The sequence below is a fragment of the Lontra canadensis genome, unplaced genomic scaffold, assembly GCF_010015895.1.
Source record: "Lontra canadensis isolate GAN:19392208 unplaced genomic scaffold, GSC_riverotter_1.0 scaffold36, whole genome shotgun sequence".
NCBI classification, from domain to species: domain Eukaryota; kingdom Metazoa; phylum Chordata; class Mammalia; order Carnivora; family Mustelidae; genus Lontra; species Lontra canadensis.
The window spans coordinates 14,687,923-14,706,461 of NW_022631030.1; the positions used below are offsets into that span (position 1 = coordinate 14,687,923).

The 18,539-nt window shown below is 42.5% G+C and overlaps 1 protein-coding gene across 3 annotated transcripts in view; it reads right to left on the bottom strand.

Annotated features, from left to right (window-relative positions):
* The window catches only part of SNX19 (sorting nexin 19), a 40,912-nt gene extending 34,932 nt beyond the window's left edge, over positions 1 to 5,980 (bottom strand). For all 3 annotated transcript variants that reach the window (XM_032868944.1, XM_032868946.1, XM_032868945.1), the window contains exons 1-3: positions 3,772 to 5,980; positions 1,473 to 1,611; positions 64 to 164 (exon numbers count right to left, since the gene is read on the bottom strand). In XM_032868944.1, coding sequence (XP_032724835.1) covers positions 64 to 164; positions 1,473 to 1,611; positions 3,772 to 5,475 — 1,944 coding nt within the window. In that variant the 5' untranslated portion in view covers positions 5,476 to 5,980. The remainder of the gene's footprint in view (positions 1 to 63; positions 165 to 1,472; positions 1,612 to 3,771) is intronic.
* Between the last annotated feature and the right edge of the window lie 12,559 nt (positions 5,981 to 18,539).

The following is an 18,539-nucleotide window of genomic DNA, read 5'->3' on the forward strand; positions in this document are numbered from 1 at the left end:
CCAGGTTGGCTTGGGTATCTGGTAATTAGAATGAGAACAGAGCCAAAATAGAAGGATGCTGACCTTTAGAAAGGATTCCAAGAGGCTCTTTCGGGCTTCTACTCTGTCACTATCCATGTTCCCAAATGGAAGATCCGGAAAGAGCTTTTTAGGACCCTTCACGTCTTAAAAAAACAAAAACACAAACTCATTCACTTAACATTTACTGAGAGATATTCCATATAAGATACATACATAAGATACATAAGAAAACAGAATGGTTGAATATATTCCTAAGATTTTATTTTATTTTTTTATTTAGGGAGTTCCAAATATATCCCAAGGATATAGTACATGCAGTCTACTCTTGTTATCAGTATTCAGGATAAGGTAGAGGAAGCCTTATCCCTCAGGAGTTACAAATGAGGGCCCTAAAGTCCAGCTGCCCAAGTTTAAATTTTAGCTCCAATCCCTACTACGAGAATGACCTTCATCAAGTTGCCTAATCCTTCTTTGACTTTTCTCTCTGTAAAGTGGGGATAATGACAGTTATCTATCCGATAAGCTGTTCAGAGAATTAAATGAGCTAATATGTGTAAAGTACTTAGAAGAGAACCTGGCAAAAGTTTTCAAGCTCAGTTCAGTGGCAACTATTATTATTAAGAAAGAAAATGCAGGGACGCCTGGGTGGCTCAATGGGTTAAAGCCTCTGCCTTCGGATCCAGTCATGATCCTGGGGTCCTGGGATCGAGCCCTGCATCGGGCTCTCTGCTCAGCAGGGAGCCTGCTTCCCTTCCTCTCGCTCTCTCTGCGTGCCTCTTTGCCTACTTGTGATCTCTATCAAATAAATAAATAAAATCTTAAAAAAAAACAAAAAGAAAGAAAGAAAATGCATTACTGAAATCCCCAACTTATGCCTAAACTTATTAAAAGGTTTATTTGGGTAATCATCAGTTTTGTAGTTTTTTTTGTTTGTTTGTTTGTTTGTTTGTTTTAACAAAGTAGCTGGCTTACTAGCTTATTTTTAGAGTTAAATTTTATTACATTTTCTTACTGTTCCTGTGCCTTATGGGTGTCAAATAGCAAACACACAAAAAGCCTGGTTGTTAAAGGAAGGATGGCAAGTATTTCTGGATACTATTTTAATATTTAAGAGCAATCCATGTCTGCATGCATGTGGAAAAGTTGATTTAACTCCTTACGCTACCTCACGGACACAGGTAGAAATGTGAAAGTTTCTTAAGCTTAAACTAGATGGGCCACAGAACAAAGCATTAAATGGCAAAGAAGTGCCTCAGAAAGAATGTGGTCAGTGCTATCCAGCACTAAAACCCAAAACATATGAAAGCAAACTGGCAGAACACGGGCCCCTTGTTGCTGTGTTCTCCTCCTCTATCCCTCCCCACAAACTAATAGGCCTCCAGCCTCTCAGATCAGGGGGCTAGATGTGTAAAGCAAGCAGGCAGTCTGGGCTGGGGAAACAAACTCCTGACTTTTGATGAACTTTCGTAGATCTGATTTCTCCTCCAGACGAGTCTGTAGATTCAGGAACTCGCGGTAGCGGCGATTCACAGTGTGGTAGGCCACCTGCTGCAGGCCACTGCTGTTCTCACCATCCAGGGCCGTCTCATACTGTTGAATGAACACATTTGTTTAGGGCATCAGCTCAATGGCCACAAAGTAAGAGCACAGTAGAGGTAAAGGGAGGGAAAAGTTCCTATTCTCTTTATTTCTTCCTTTTCTTTTTAAAAATTTATTTGACAGAGAGCGACACATACACAAGTAGGCAGAGTGGCAGGCAGAGGGAGAGGGAGAAGCAGAATCCCACTAGGCAGGGGTTCAATCCCAGAACCCTGGGATCATGACCTGATCCGAAGGCAGAAGCTTAACTGTTACTGAGCCACCCAAGTGCCCCAATGCTGAACCTACTAGATCCGACTGCTGCTCTGAGTTGCAATAAATAACTTGAATTCCCAGGATAGCTGAATTAAAGAATGAGATGTGCTCCCCAACATATGTGGCCCAGAAAGAGAAATGAGTTTTGCTATTCTCCATTCCCTCTTTCCCCCTCAAAACCCCTTCCTACAAACACTTTCTTTACTTATAAAACAGCTATAAGGCTCCTGGGTGGCACAGGCAATTAAGGGTCCGACTCTTGGTTTCAGCTCAGGTTTTGACCTCACGGCCATGGGATCGAGTCCTGCGTCAAGCTCCATGCTTGGAGTGAATTCTGCTTGTGATGGTCTCTCCCTCTCCCTCTGCTCCACCCACTCATCTTTCTCTGACATAAATAAATCTTTTCAAAAAATGGCTATATTAATATTTTTCGAATCTCAAAGAGTATAAAACAGATGGCACAAGAGCACCTCTTTCACTCCTAAATTATAGGTTGGACATTATAAAAGGATAGCCATTTGCCATTATACTTGACCAGTAATTATTTATGATAGTTAGGGGGAAGAACAAATAATCCAAAACAGCTGATGAATAAAATCACTTGTTTGCCTGGAATGCATTAGAGGAACATGTGTTTTTATTTTGCTTTGGGCAGATTAATTATTATTCTTGGAGCTAATTTTTTTTTCCCCCTAAGCACATATCATCTGTATGATTGGAAGTCACATGAATACTGGAGATGTTGTAAGGGGTCTAAGTTCCCTGTCTTCATATGTGTGGAGGGCCAGTATGTGGGAAAAGAGAACTTGTACTGAATGTTCCCCCAGAGCAAACACCCTGAGCAGCATGAAAGGTGCAACTCAGTGCAGGGTAGACTTTTTGACAGAGTAGTTAAGATATAATGAAATGATGTGCAAGAACTATGTATGTACTTGTTCTCATTAGGGGTAGGTTACCATTATTGTTTGGAGGAGGTATTATATTGTGGGACAAGTGATGGAGCAAATGATCTCTTTGTTGGTGGGGTTTAAGGCTGTGTTAAAATTTTCTAGAGCCAGAGTGAAGTATTCATCATGAACTGACATGAGCAAAGTAGTAGTCCCTCAGACCAGCACAGCGAAGGAAAGGCCTGGGTAAGAGACCCAGACAGAATTCAGGGTGGGGCTCTCAATCCTGGAGCACCTGGGAGTTTCTGTGGAAAGGTCTGCTCTCTGAGTGACACTAACAACACACATATATTTCCAAACCTGGCTACTCCTCAAAAATCAGTTGCGCTTCTTTTTAAATAGATTCCAATAGGCTCTGATAAAGCTGAATGAGAATTTACAAAAATACCCTCTTCTGGTGAATGGGAGGCAGTTTACCCTAACGCCAGTTTCAGGGAGCCGCTGCTGTAACTGAATTCACCATCTAATACATGAACCCTTTCGTATCATCTCTGCCAAGTAGTTCCTACTTCTGTGCTTAAACAGCTCCAGGAATGAGGAAGCTGTTACACCTTCTGAGATGTTGTATGTATATATGTATATATATATTTCCTAAACAAAGTACAAAAGATACTAGTAATTAAAAAAGGAAAAAAAGAAATTAACAGGGAGGTTCGGAAAGAGAATTTCTGGACAAGCCTCTATATTAGAACCACTGAAAAATATGACCCTCAGTATCCTAAGAACCCTGAGATTCTAGGATTGTTTGCATAGATACTAAAGATACCAACTAAAGATACCAACTCTGCTTTACAAATGATCTTCAGACCATTCACATATAGACTGCTGAATTGAACATAGTAAATGAAGAGTAGCCTCTCTCCTTTAGAACACTAGCTTCATTGGCTCTGCTCTCCAAACCCATTCCCAGCCCAGAGTGGGTGACCGACCATAATTCTAATCCTGTTACCTTCACTGTGTAGAGTGTGTATGGGTGGAATCCAGTGCCACTGTGCTCTCGAGCAGTAATGGTACCAGTGATACGAAGGTTCTGGATGATAACTGGGCCATCTGGACTGCTCAGGGGCTCAAAGCTGAAGGTGGCTGAGGTGAGAGGACCGGTTGGAGAAGAGGAAAGCAGAACCTGTGGCAGACTAGGATCTACGGAGCTCACGTCATTGGTGAGATCCTTCTCTAAGCCTGAGGGTCGTGGGAGGCAGGTCCTTTCTGGATCTGTCAGCAAAGCTGTAAGAGAGGTGACATCTCCTTGTTCCACTTCCTTGTCTGCTGTGTCAATGTGGATCTCTGGGCAGGAAGTCAGCATGGAGACTAGCAGCCCTGTCTCTGTTTCTGTTCTTGGACCCTCCTCGGGCTCTGCTCCCTCAATTCCTTCGGATCCCTCAATATCCTTAGACTCCAGAGACTGGGGACCTTCCAGGGCACACAGGGCATCCTGGATCCTGTCAGAGAGGAAGTTGCCTGGGGTCATGAGCATGATGGTTTCCTTGCTCAGCTCGGACAATGGAGACTCCAGCTCTGTGTCTTCACATAAAAACAAAGGGCCTCGAATATCTGGCTGCAGGAAATGAGATGAGTTGTTTCCTATTTTTCTCTCTTCTGGCATGCCACCCACTTCTCCCTCTATTGCTTCACGGCCTTCTTCAACTTCTGGGGAGTGGTGGGAAGGCCCGTCTGGCTCACTACAGTTTAGTAGCACTGGCGCTGCTGCTGGAGAAGGGGCTCTCACTTCTGGGAGGCTCTGTACCTCAACAATCAGTGGCAGAGATGTGGGCACTGAGGGCTTTTCCAGGGCACTGGCTGGGGAAGTCGATTTAACCACCGATGTCGGATTATTTCTGGCCTTGGAAAAGATGCCCACAAGTACAAGGTGGATCCAGTCAGGATCTGACAGCCTGCTGATCAGTGGTAAGATTACATTGCAAGTAATGAGTTCCACCACGACATGGCGACCAGTTCGGGTCTCCAAGTGGGGCTTTGGCACTAGTCCTTGAAGCAACAAATTTACAATGCCACGTGTATAGGTGACCTCAGTGGTGACGCTCTGTACAGCAGGATGTGGGGCAGCAGCTCGGCAGTAAGCCTCCCAGAGCTGGGAGGGCTCAACGGTACCACTCTGCTTCCCAGCCAGGGCTTCCTTCGCCTGAATATAGCTCTGTAGGTGACAACCGCAGAGAGTCAGAACCCTCTGTGCAAGAGCATGACTGTCCACCATGCCCATCCTCCTCCGGAGCTCCTGGACCAACCCTCTCATGGCAGCCTCCATTTCTTCCTCAAAGGCTGGCTCCTGGCTCACAGTGCGATACCACGATGACACAAAGTCCCGCATAATCATCTGGATGGTGCGGTCGATCTCCTGTTCCAGTTGCCTCTCTGCCTCAGGGTTTGGAGGGCAGGTGGCCACTGGGATGAAGCGTTCCAGGTGCAATCGACCTGAAGCCCCCACAATGGCGTTTGAGCCCAGCCATCCTCCCAGCACCGCTAGCAATGCGGACAAAAGGCATAGGAGCCACACATTGACCAGAAAGTGGATGACCAGGAGCCAGCCGAGCACAACCCCCACAGCCATCAGCTTCCGGCTACTCAGCAGGTTATTGAGGTTCCAGCTCGACCCAGCTGGAGCCTCTTGTAACGAGGACACGGTCTCCGCCTTCATGGCTGAAAGAGGCAGATGGCTACCCAGACGATCGATCGCCCTCTTTCTACTTCACCTGAGTTCGGGAATGGGGCGTTAACTGTACGGAGACAAGGCTATCTGGGTCGCTATTCAGGGACCGGGGCAGGACTCTGGGTCCTCGGAGTCCTACACGCACTGCAAAGCCACAGAGGCAGCTGCGCTTCTCCCCCTCGCTCCAGCCCCTTCCAGCGGAGACGCCGCTCTCGGAGACTCCGAGGCCTTCATAATGCAGAGGTCGGAAAGCCTCCGCACTGCCTGGGGAGGGCGGGGCAGGGCCTACGGCGCCCCTCACCCAACACTTACAGACGCCGAACACCGGGTCATACACCGCTGGGGGGGGCGCGCCCGGACCGAACCCCGATTTGTGGGGGGCACAACAGTGTCTTCGCCGCCGCCCTCGGAGGAACTCTCCCCCAGGCTCGGTTCCCCGGGCGACTACAATCAGCCGCCCGGTTTCTGTCACGGCTGCCGGCCGGCGGCTGCCGGCGACAACTTCCGGGTCGACGTCGGCAGAGCGGGGCATGCTGGGAGAACGGCCGCGCGCCCCCACGAGCGGCGCTGCGCGCGGCTCCCCCTGGTGGTGAGGATCGGCCGTGACAACACCAGCGGAAAGTGGTCTCCCAAATTTCTTGCTTGCAGAAGCCTTGCTGAAGGGTGGGCTAAGTTCCCAAAGCCGTGTGAAGCACAGAGCGACATTGCAGGCAGTAACCCTCGAAGACTGAGACTTCTAGCTTTATTAAATGGAGTCGGCCAGCATTTTTAACTGCTTAGGCAAACTCTCAGTAGTCCAGTTTGTTTTAATCCCATGCGGGCATTTTTTTTATTGGCTTGATACATTTTAACATTTACCCCGCTCTCTCCTGGGGCCCCCCTGCAGCCCCCAATACACAGCTCGTGTACCTTGTTCTCAGGAATTGCAGAACACAAGGCGTACAAAGTTTATACAGAGATAGATTTTTTCCTTATATTTCACATACTCTGTAACAAAATCATATTTGGGACTTGGGCGTTATTTGCTGGTGGCATTACCCAAGCAATCAGATACCTTGAACATCTGCTGTATTCAATCACTGTGAATAGGTAATGTGGACGAATAGAGCAGTCCTTGTCCTCAAGGACCTGGCAGGTAGGGGCGCCTAGGTGGCTCAGTGGGTTGAGCAGCTGCCTTCAGCTCAGGTCATGATCCCAGGGTCTTGGGATCCAGTCCCGGCATTGGGCTACCTGCTCCTGGGACAGCCTGCTTCTCCTTCTTCCTCTGCCTGCTGCTCTGCTTACTTGTGCTCTCTATTTCTTTGTCAAATAAATAAATAAAATCCTAAAACACAACACAACACAACAACAACAACAACAACACAGGACCTGGTAGCTCATTGGGGAGACAAGTTCCTGGGTAACTAATAACGCAAGTCAGTATGGTATATAGTAAAATGCAAAATCTTACAGGTATTCAGGGGAAGGACAGATCACTGGGGCTTCCAGTGGTTTAGAGGGAACCTCACAGAGCAGGTAGCCTTTATGTTGGATCTTCAAGGGTGAGAGTTGGTTTCTAACCCCTTTCATGTCATCTTCCCCATTTCTCAAATAAATAGGAAAAGAAGGCAGAAGTAGTGATGTATTTTCAGACAGTCCTCAAATATATTTGTTTTGAAATCTACCCAGACAGAATTACCTACAGGAAGATCGAATACCTGACAGTAGAATTGACCGGTGTTAGAATGTCCCGGTGTCGTGTGAAGCCAGCTTTCTTCCCCATCTTGGTCCCCAGGAGCTCTGCTAGCAATGTGGCTATCCTTTTTATTTTGGCACAGGATGCATATAATTTGTATAAAGCTATTTATGATTACTCATCTTCAGCTTTCTCTATGATGTTAGCAGGCTTCATCATTATAGCCATTAGTTCCCAGAAGTTTAAAGGAACCTTCAGGCAAACTCCAACCAAAAACTGTGCCAACAAGAGGCAAACATATCGTAGCTTCTCTCATGCCTACTGTTGGGGCAACGATTTCTTTTGAATACAAAAGGAACCATCATTTAGACGTGAAGCATAGTTAATGCCTATCAATTCTAATACGAAGAGTTTGATTTAGGATCAGAATGTCCACGAAGCTGACTGGACACATCCCTGAGATGCCAGAATGTGGTCCAGTGTTTCCATGGTACAGACCACTTCACTGGTGTCTCCTTCCCACAAAAAAGGAATATAAGAAGTGGGTGCTGGTCCTTTGTCCTCCCAGACCATTTCATTGTCCTCAGTCAGAGGGACAGTTACATCGCAATGATGCTCTGGAGAAATATCCCTGCCATTTAACCAAGAGCTAAAAGAAGTGGATGAGAGGGAGTCTAGTGTGATTCTGAAGATTTTCCTGTGATGGTTCAGAGAGAAAGTTTACTCTGCAGCATAGTCTGGAGTGTTCAGGGCAGTAAGAACTGACCTTGTAAGTGGGCGCTGTGCCACCTGACCAGATGGTCTGGAGTACCTAGGTAGCCAAGAGTGCCTTCCTGATTCTGAAGTGGATTTGATGAAATAGGACTCTCAGATGAACATGCCAGTGCACTTGTCATTTTGACTGGAATGAGTTTCTGCCTAGAGATCTGGGACCAGCCTGAGTCTCCAAACAGATTAATCACAGGGAGGAGGTGAGAGGCAGAACTGATGTTTGGTGATGGTCATGGTATGTATATGTGGTGGGAGGAAGCTTGTTGTCTGGCTATATCACTCACCATCTCACTAAGTCCTTCCTACTTTCCTTCTTACCATTTCTTAAATTATAGGCAAAGTGTTAGACGCGTTAGAGATAAGGAGACAAATAAGACACAGTAATTCACCTCAAGGGACTCGCAGTCTAGTTGAAAGAGAAAGACACATAAATCAATGTAACAAAACATTATCATGGGTGGTATGACAGTTGCAGTAGAAGAATGTATAATAAAATAGGAACATGAAGGAGGGTTGGTCAACCGGGGAATTGGGTGGTGTCAATAAAGTCTTCATAGAAAGTTGGAAAACATTGGAAAAAGATAAAGAAGTAAGTGAGTTATTTTAGGTGAATGGAGGATAGAGAGAGCAAGGGGAAGAGAGCAGGAAGGTCTGTTAGGAGAGGCTGAAGAGAGAAATAAGCAGGACAGTGAGAGCAAGGGGGAGGCACTCCAGCAAGGGGGCATGCTGGAGGCAGCTCATGCCACACCTCAATTTTCTTTCAAAAGCAGAAGTCAAGTAACTCCCTAAAGAGAGCAGTAGTGATGGGGCAGGTGACCTTGTTTGTAATTATTGCTCTGAGAAACAGAAGGAGCTCCTGAAGTTCATATAAAGAATAAAGAGGGACTGAGGACCTAGCTCGGGTTAGGACCTTGATGTCTTGAGAGGAGAGATATTAATATTTAAAATCATGGTGTCTGTGTATCTAAGAAAGAAAATGTAGCCAGAGAGAGAATATCAATTGTGACAATAAGGTTAGTTGTACTGAAAGAAATGGAGTGAACCAGATGATTAAAAACTTGTAGTTAGAGATTGGTCTGTTAGAGCCTGTGCTAGTTTCCTATTGCTGCTCTGTTAGATTACCATAAACAGTGATTACAACAACATACTTTTTTTTTTTTCTCTCACCGTTCTGAAAGTCATAAATCTAAACCCACTTGGCAGGGATGTGTTCTTTCTGGAGGTTCTAAGGGAGAACTTGCTTTCTTGCCCTTTCCTGCTTTGAGAGGCTGCTTGCCTTCTGTTGGTCATGGCCTCACATTAGATAGGCTTCTGCTCCTGTGGTCACTTCTCTCACTCTGACCCTTCTGCGTATTTCCTATAAAGACCCTTGTCATTATATTGAGCCCCCCACTCCCAGTAATCCAAGGCTATCTTCTGATCTCAACATTCTTAACTTAAGCACGTCTGCAAAGGCTCTTTTGTCATAAAAGGTAACACAGTGGCAGGTTCTGGGGATTAGAATGTGGACATCTTTGGGGGTCGTCATTCAACTTACTACAGAGTCAAGATATCCAGATATGAAAATCTTTTTGTGACAGTGAAGTCTGGGTGTGGCCAAGTAATGAGTTACTGAAGTAGAATGTAGATAACATGCTAGGGCTGAGGAAGAAATTTTGAATCAGTCTTTGAGAAGGATAATCTACATGTCATTGAAAGTCACTGATGTTAGGGGAGTGAGGACTGGGATCTTGGTACAAATGTTCTCAGTAAATGAGGGGGATGAACGGAAGTTGGTGGATAATGTAATGAGGAGAGTAGATTGTGGTAATACCAAAATAGGAGAGGAGAATTTTTCGAAAGTTGGAAAACAGGCTCTGGGGAAACTGCCTCAGATTCAGTGTTGTAGAATAAATAGCCACCAGAGGGCAGTAGGGAGTATGGCATTTTTAAAAATTTATTTCTAAGGTTTTATTTATTTATGTATTTATTTATTTATTTATTTGACACAGAGAGAGAGAGAGAGAGAGAGAGAAAGAGAGAGAGAGAGACATCACAAGTAGGCAGAGAGGCAGGCAGAGAGAGAGAGAGAGAAGGAAGCAGGCTCCCCGCTAAGCAGAGAGTCTGAAGCGGGACTCCATCCCAGGACCCTGAGATCATGACCTGAGCCGAAGGCAGAGGCTTTAACCCACTGAGCCTCCCAGGTGCTCGGGAATATGGCATCTTAAGGGGAAATTGCATCTCCTGTATTCTTTCATTCATCCATTCATTTTTCTTCATCCAACAGGCATTTAAACTAGGTATTGGGAATTCAAAGACGGACTTTGTATGGCTACCATTCTTAAAGGGTTCACAGTCTTGTACAAGAGGCAGGCACCAACACAATATTAAAAATGCTATAAAAGAAATATGTCAAATATGGGAACACAGAGAATCTGGGACAGTTTTGCAGAAGAGGTGACAATTGAGTTAGACTTGAAGGATGGGTTAAATTTCTTATGAAGACAAGAGGAACGGGCCATTCTAGGAATAAAGAAAACATGAGGAACACCGAGAAATCTCCTGTATTAGTTTGCTAGAAACTCTTATAATAACATATCATAGACTGGGTGGTGTCTTATTTTCTAATATTTTATTTCTAATAAAATAGAAACTCATTTTCTCACAGTTCTAGAGGTCGAAAATCCAAGATTAAGATGTTGGCAGGGTTGGTTTCTCCTGAAGCTTCTCTCATTGGCTTGCAGATGACTGACATCTTGTTGTGTCTTCATATGGTCTTTCCTTTTTGTCTGTGCCTCCTTGGTGTGTCTCTCTCTCTTTTAAAGACACCACTCATATAGGATTAAGGCCCACCAATGTAACCTCACGTAAGTTTAATCACAGCTTTAAATTTCTGTTAGGATCCTACAGAGGAACAGAACCAGTATATATGCACACACACACACACACACACACACACACACACGTATATGTAGATTCATTGTGAGGAACTCATGCCAGTGAGGCTGAGAAGTCCTATGATCTGCCAGCATTAGCTTTCATGGCATAAAAAATAAAAATAACATTGAACAAGTCAAAGAGACATAGACTTAAGTTTCACACCTGACAACACATGATACTAAGTGCTCTAATAGACCCTCCCACAGTAGAACAACTGGATCCTGAATGGAAACACTTTTTGGTGAATTGATAGGCTCATAAGAGGAGAGGTAAGGGGGCACCTGGGCGGTGAAAGGTCCTCCAATAATGGGTCCGTGATTAAAGGAGTGAGACTGATACAAAGCGAAGGTCAAGCAAAGCTTTATTTCTCGCCAAGCATCGAGAATCAAACCGACCTTTCAGGGCCACCTCTTACAGAGAGGGCGACCCCTCCCTGCCTTACAGACTAACTTTTATAGAGCAAAGGCCATGAGGTTGGGCCTGGCCACACACAGGTGGCCAATGAGATTGTAACACACAGAGAAAGCTGTACAGTCATGCTAGGTCACATATGGGTGGCCAATTGAATTACAATTTACCCTATAGTAGCTATTTGAGCTAGCCTATCACCTTGGTCAGAATTGGCACCCAAAAGGCACCCAAAAGGCGGGGCCCACACTCCTTGGTAGCTAGGGAGACAGTATGCACGCCTCACTGATTGGATGTCTCCACTTGGCCCGACTCATCCCTGAATTCAGGGCTGTTATCTCCACCTGACCTGACCCACCCTTGTATTTGGGCTTTGTTACCTGGGACTGGTTTCCCGGACTTGCTTTTAAGTAAGTCCCCCTGGGGCAGGGTCAGTTTAAGTTTCACTGCATAAACAAAATCACTGTTTAACTGGATGGAATCGCCCTGGCCAAATGGGCCTTTACAGGTGGCTCAGTGAGTTAAAGCCTCTACCTTCAGCTCAGGTCATGATCCCAGGGTCCTAGGATCCAGCCCTGCAACGGGCTCCCTGCTCAGCAGGGAGCCTGCTTTCCTTCCTCTCTCTCTCTCTCTCTCTGCCTGCCTGCCTGCTTGCCTACTTATAATCTCTGTCTGTCAAATAAATAAGTAAAATCTGTATTAAAAAAAAAAAGAGAGGAGAGGTAGTTGAGTTCACAGTACACTATCTTGTTCCTCTCCCCAAACTGGAGAGAACAGAAAACAAACTCTGAGATGAGGGCAGAATGGGAGTAGTGGGCAGGGTGGTCCTAAGGACAGATGTCCTTAGCAGGACAGTAATCCAGGTTATGGGCCTTGTTCCAGCAGAAGGAGGTGGAACAGAGCCCCGACTCCTGTCTTAGCCACCACAGTTCTTGAGGGGAGTTTGAAGACGTTCCAGAGCAGTGATTTTCCCTAGCTCCTGGAAGACATAGATGCAAATCCTTCCTGGGAGAAAATATTCTCATTTTAAGCCCCCCAAATTACCTCACATTTAATATAGACTGAATATGAATTCCAAAGTCATCAGCTATAAGGGAAGGCAAGCCACCTTGGGTGAGAATCAGAAGAAATAACAAACAGATCAGATTTAGACCACCAGGACTGTAGAAATGGAAATTAACTGATGCTTATCTGTGTATGAACTCTAAGAAATGAAAAATAAATACTAACAATGACAGATGATCAAATATGGCCATACAGATTTTAAAAAATAGCCAAAGAGAATTTCTATAAATGAAGAAAACTGCTGGTGGAGTTCAGAACATGCTACCCTAAAATATTCCACTTAGGCATATGGATTATTTTGAGCTAAATTAAAAAAAAAAAGCCTAAAATAAAGTTTAATTTTTCCTTTATAAAGGAAATTTATACTTTGAAAATGAAATTTCCATTAGTAAATGTACCTGTACCAGGAAGAGAGCTACTCCCAGAGTAGTTATGCAGTTAACTGTTTAATATGGCAAACTTGACTTATCCTCTATTTCCTCCCCTCTCCTTCCCATAATTTGCATTCCCACCTGCAGAAGCCTGAAACCCCTCTCTCGATTCCTTAGCTCAGAATGGTATGTAAGTCCCAATCACCTGGCTGCCTCCTTGAATCTCATGTTTTTATGAAACTCCCATGCACACACACATGATTAAAATGTTTTCCACTGTTAATCTCTTATATGTCAATGTAATTCTTTTTTTAAGGTTTGTTTATTTCAAAGAGATAGCATGCAAGAGCATGTGAGCAGGGGTAAAGGCAGACGGAGAGGGAGAGAGAGAATCCTTGAACAGACTCCCCATTGAGTGTGGAGCCTGAAGTGGGGCCCCATTCCAGGACCCTGAGGTCATGACCTGAGTAAAAATCAAGAGTCTGCCACTTAGCCGACTGAGCTAGGTGCCCCAATTACAACGTAATTCTTAAATCAGTCACAGAACCCAGGAGGGTAGAGGAAAAGTTTTTCCTCCATCACACTACTGACATAAAAATCTTAATAGATGTCTTTGATAGTTGATTATACATAGTTGAAGAGAAAATTAATGATCTGGAATATATGTTTAAATAAATTACTTAGACTGCCTCACAGAGAGCAAGGAGATAAGACATATGATAATATATAGATAGACTGGAGAAGAAGAATCATTTAAAGAGCTACTGGCTGAGAATTTTCTGGAACTGGAATGAAGACATATATACACAGATTCAGGCAGTATTATTAATAAAAAGTAGATCAACAAAGCCAAAAGTTGATGGTAAGAAATTTGAAAGTTGATTGCAATAGAAGGAAGAAAAAATACAGTGAAATAAAGTGGGACTAAAAGAGAGAAACACAATAACGATATTAAGTCAGAAAAAGGAGACATAATTACAGATATAGGAGATATTAAAGATAAAAAGATTATAACAGCAAACTCTGAGACAAAACGGAAAAAATTTAGAAAAGTGTAAATTAAAATATAATTTCAAGAAGAAAAAGAATGTCTGGATAAATCTAATCTATTAAGAAATTAAATAATATTTTTAAAGTTTGTCACAAATAAAACACTGGAGAGTTTTATCAGCCAATTCTCCCAAATAAAGTCCAAATATAATATGGTCATTCCAAATTTATATAATATTGTATAAAGTTCTTAAGAAGATAAAAATAAAATAAAAGGAAAAAACAAATCTCATAACAAATTATAAGAGACATTTAGCCTACAGTATCATTTTGAATGGGAAACAGAAAACCATTTTCCCCATGCAATTATTTTCTTATATGTAAATATTTTTAAGTTGATTAAGGTATAGTTAACATTAAATGAATTTCACATACCTAAAGTGTGCAAGTTGATTAAGTTTTGACATATATATGCGCCCGTGAAACCACTACCACAGTAATAACTAACATATCTGTCATCTTCAAAACGTTCCTCCTGCCCACTCAGCATTGCTCTGCCCCTTCCCCCCAGGCAACCACTGATCTGTTTTCTTTCCACTTTAGATTAGTTTGCATTTTCTCGAATTGCATACAAATGAAATCATATACCGTAAACATTTTTGTGTCTGGCTTCTGTTACTCAGCATTACTGTTTTGAGTTTCACTCATACTGTAGCACAGATCTGTTGCTCATTGATCCATTCTTCTTATAGCTGAGTAATGTTCCATTGAATGAATATGTCATAATACTTTTATTCATTTAGCAGTTAATGGACATTGGATTTTTTATTTTTTATTTTTTTAAAGATTTTATTCATTTATTTGACAGACAGAGATCACAAGTAGGCAGAGAGGCAGGCAGAGAGAAAGGGGGAAGCAGGTTCCCTGCCTAGCGGGGCTCCATCCCAGGACCCTGAGATCATGACCTGAGCCGAGGGCAGAGGCTTAACCCACTGAGCCACCCAGGCGCCCGACATTGGATTTTTTAATGTTTATAACGATATCAGGTAAAGCTGGTGTGAATTTTTGTGTGCAATTCTTTGTGTGGAGATATCGTTTTATTTCTACTAAGAAAATACCTGTGTCTGCCAAAGGCTCTAAGCAGCATTCCTGTCTCCCACTGAACCTTCAGGCACCGTCGATCTGAAGGATCACCCAGTTCAACAAGCAGAGCAGTTTGCATGTCAGCCTGGATGTGTTACGGAGACTTTTCTTGTTCTGGGTCCTACTCACAACAGCTTTTTGGGTCACTTGGTATATGGGCCAGAGTAATATGCCCAAATGAGGAATATGTTATCTCTAAAATCTAGAGGGTCACTAGGTATTGTACCTAGAAGATATAGGAATATCTTGACATAGATGTCAATACTGGACTTCTAGAAATTTCACTGAGGTGGAAGGCATCTGAATTTTTTTAATATTTATTCCCCAACCTCTGACATGCAAATTTCTTACAGTAAGTCTAGAAGAGTGGCCAGTTTTAGCTTACTAGCACATCAATGTCATCAGTGTAATGGGGCAGAGTGATACTTTGTGGAAGGGAAAGGCAATCAAGTTTCTGTGGACTGAATTATCACGTAAGGCTGGAGCATCGATATACTCCTAAATTAGGACAGTGAAGGTTTATTTCCAGCTGAACATAAATTGCTTCTGGTGGGCTTTATTAACAGGTATCAAGAAAAGGTGCATTTTTCCAGATCAATAGCTACATACTAGGTATCAGGGATGTGTTAATTTGTTCAAGCAATGAAATCACATCTGGAACAGCAGGTGTAATTGGAATCATTACCTGATTAAATTTATGATAATCCACTGTCAATCTCCAAGATCCATCTGTTCTCTGCACAGACCAACTAGGGATTTGAATGGAAATACGTGGAATTACCACTGCCCTATAACCTTCAACTCTTTGATGATGACCTTAGTCTCCAAAAATCCATGTAGGAATGTGGTATTGTTTTTGGTTTACTCTTTCCCCAGGTAGAATCAGTTTTAGTGGCTTTCACTTGGTCTTTCCCACCATAGTTAGCCCTTCTTCTACAGGTTAGGGAAACTGTGGGGATTCTGCCGGTTGCTCAGTATGTCTACTCCAATTATGCATTCTGGAACTGGGAAAAGAACCATGGGTTGTGTTTGGTGATCCACTGTACCCACTGTTGGATAGACTTGAATTAGAACCTTATTGATAATCTGACCTGCATAGCTCCTACTATGACTTGTGGGCCACAGTGACATTTTGGGTCTTCTAAAATCAGTGACAGTTCAGAGTCAATGTTTCAATAATCCCCCAAAGTCTAATTATTTTCCTTTTCTCCAATGTATAGTCACCCTGATAAAACTTGATTAAGTCTGAAAATTGATTGAAGGGGCAATATTTTCTGTTTTGGTGATTCAAGTTAGACTTCGGCTCACTTGGCCTAAAATTCTTCTGCTTGATTTAGTAGATTGCCCATCTATTTCTCTTCTAGGGACAATGATCAAAGGACCAAAGGTGTGGTCTCTGTGTCAGATTATTCTGATTACTGCCTTGAACATGCTGTCCACCCACCTGGTCTGTGATGATTAAGTGCCACTGCTGAACACCCTGCTACCTTGGGATCCAATTATATCCCTTCATTTAAGTATCCTCATTCAGAGGCAACAAATCCCATTGTAGTTCCTGGCCTATAGAGAATTACCCGAGATAAGAATGCTAGGGCTCACCTCATTATTTATTTCTCATAGTTGTGGTGAAAGGGATGTCACTTGGATCCTCCCAGAGAGCCCAAGTAGATCTTACCTGGTAAAATCACTATAACATTATAATCTCCCTAAGCTTTCGGATACTTTCTTAAAACCAGACTCAGAGTCTCATCCTCCAAGTAGCTGAATTACAAAGCAAATTGAATTCTCAACCTTATGGGGTATATTCTGTTAAACTAAGGACATTGTCTAGGAAGGAACAGGATCCTGAAAACTAGGATGGGGACATGTGGACAGATCCTGATGAAGCTGGAGATAGTGAACACTTAAGTTCTGCTGAGTCTTCTCTGCCAGCAGACTTCTTTGCTGCCCTTGCCCCTGTTTGAAGAGATTAACCTGCTTTGTCTAAGGGAACTGTAATACACTTTCCTGAGGTAGTTGCCTTGCAAGATACTACTAATTCTTCTCAGAGTCTACCCCCATGTGACCCCTCATTGCTTCTAGATCTACAGCAAGATTCAAGTCTCAGCAGGCCCTTAAGGGTGAGATAAAAGGAAATGTATGCATTCTAAAATAACTGAATGCGTTTCCAATTTATACAGAGAGAAATCTGGGGAATATGTGTGGGAATAGATATGAAGGGTGTGGAAGAATGATGGAAGGCACATAAAATTGGATTAGAGCAAATTTATTGATATGGTCCTCTTGCAGAGATTCTCATTTTAATAGTACAGCTCCAAGACTTGAAAGGGGCCCTGATAGTTTCTTTGGTTTGTTAGCTGAAACATGGACCAAAAATTGGCCAACACTAAATGAAATTGACATGCCAGAACTGCCTTGGTGTACCATAGGGCGAAGTCCATATTTTCTTCTTTCTTGCCTCATTTGCGATATTTTTTGTGTTTCATTTAAGGTTTTGTTTAAATTTATGTATGTATATAAGAGCTGAAACTAAGAGGTGGCTGTTTAACCAACTGAGCCCCCAGGAACCTCTCATTTAAGGTTTATATACACATCTTTAAGGCAGTATAGTCTATCCTCAGGTAATATGCCACTTTATAATGTGTAAAATTGTTGAATCACTATATTGTATACCTGAATCAAATAAAAGTATGTTAACTATACTGGATTTAAAATAAAAAATATTTAAAAATATTATATCACTTGGGGTGCCTGGGTGACCCTGTCGATTAAAACTCTGTCTTTGGCTTAGGTCATGATCTCAGGGTCCTGGGATTGAGCCCCGCATTGGGGTCCCTGCACTATAAGGAGTCTGCTTCTCCCTCTGCCCCTCCCCCCAACTCAAGCTTTCTCTCTTTCTCTTAAATAAATGAATAAAATCTTTAAAAATATTATATCACTTTATATATAATTTAAGAATATTATAATAGAATTTTTCAATTTCTGAACATTGCAGTATTTTCATACATTTGATTTCAGCATATTTTGTAAATCCCAACATATATTTTAGTGTTTTTGCTTTTGCTTTAAAGAATGAACTGCTTTTTGAAGACATATAAGTAATAACAATGAATTTATATTTACTTGTGTAGTTTTCAAATCTGGTGCTCTTCTTTCTTTGTGTACATGCATTTCTTTTTGATATGACTTTCTTTCTGCCCAAAGGACTTCCCTTAACTTTTTTCCCTATGCGTGTGGTGACATTCTGTTAGTAATAAAAACTTTCAAACTTGTTTATGCCTGAAAATGTCTTTATTTCACCTTTGCAAGATGTATTTTCTAGGTATGGAATTCAAGGATGTTTGATGGTTTTTTTCTTTCCCTCAGTACTTCAAAAATATTGCTTCACTTTCTTTTGACTTTCATTGTTTCCGATAAGAAATTTGCTATCATCTTTATCTTGTTGCTCTGTATGAAATATGCCTTTTATCTCTTGCTGCTTTAAAATTTTCTCTTTAAATTCTGGCTTTAAGTAATTTGATTATGATGTGCCTTCTGAAAATCTTTTTCCTTTCCATGTTTTATGCTGGATAATTTCTTCAAATTCACTAATATTTTCTTTTGCAATGTCTAATATACAGTTAAATTCCACCCATTATATTTTCTATCTCAGACACTGTAGTTATCATCTCTTGAAGGTTGGGAATTTTAAAAAGTTTTCCCTATCTCTG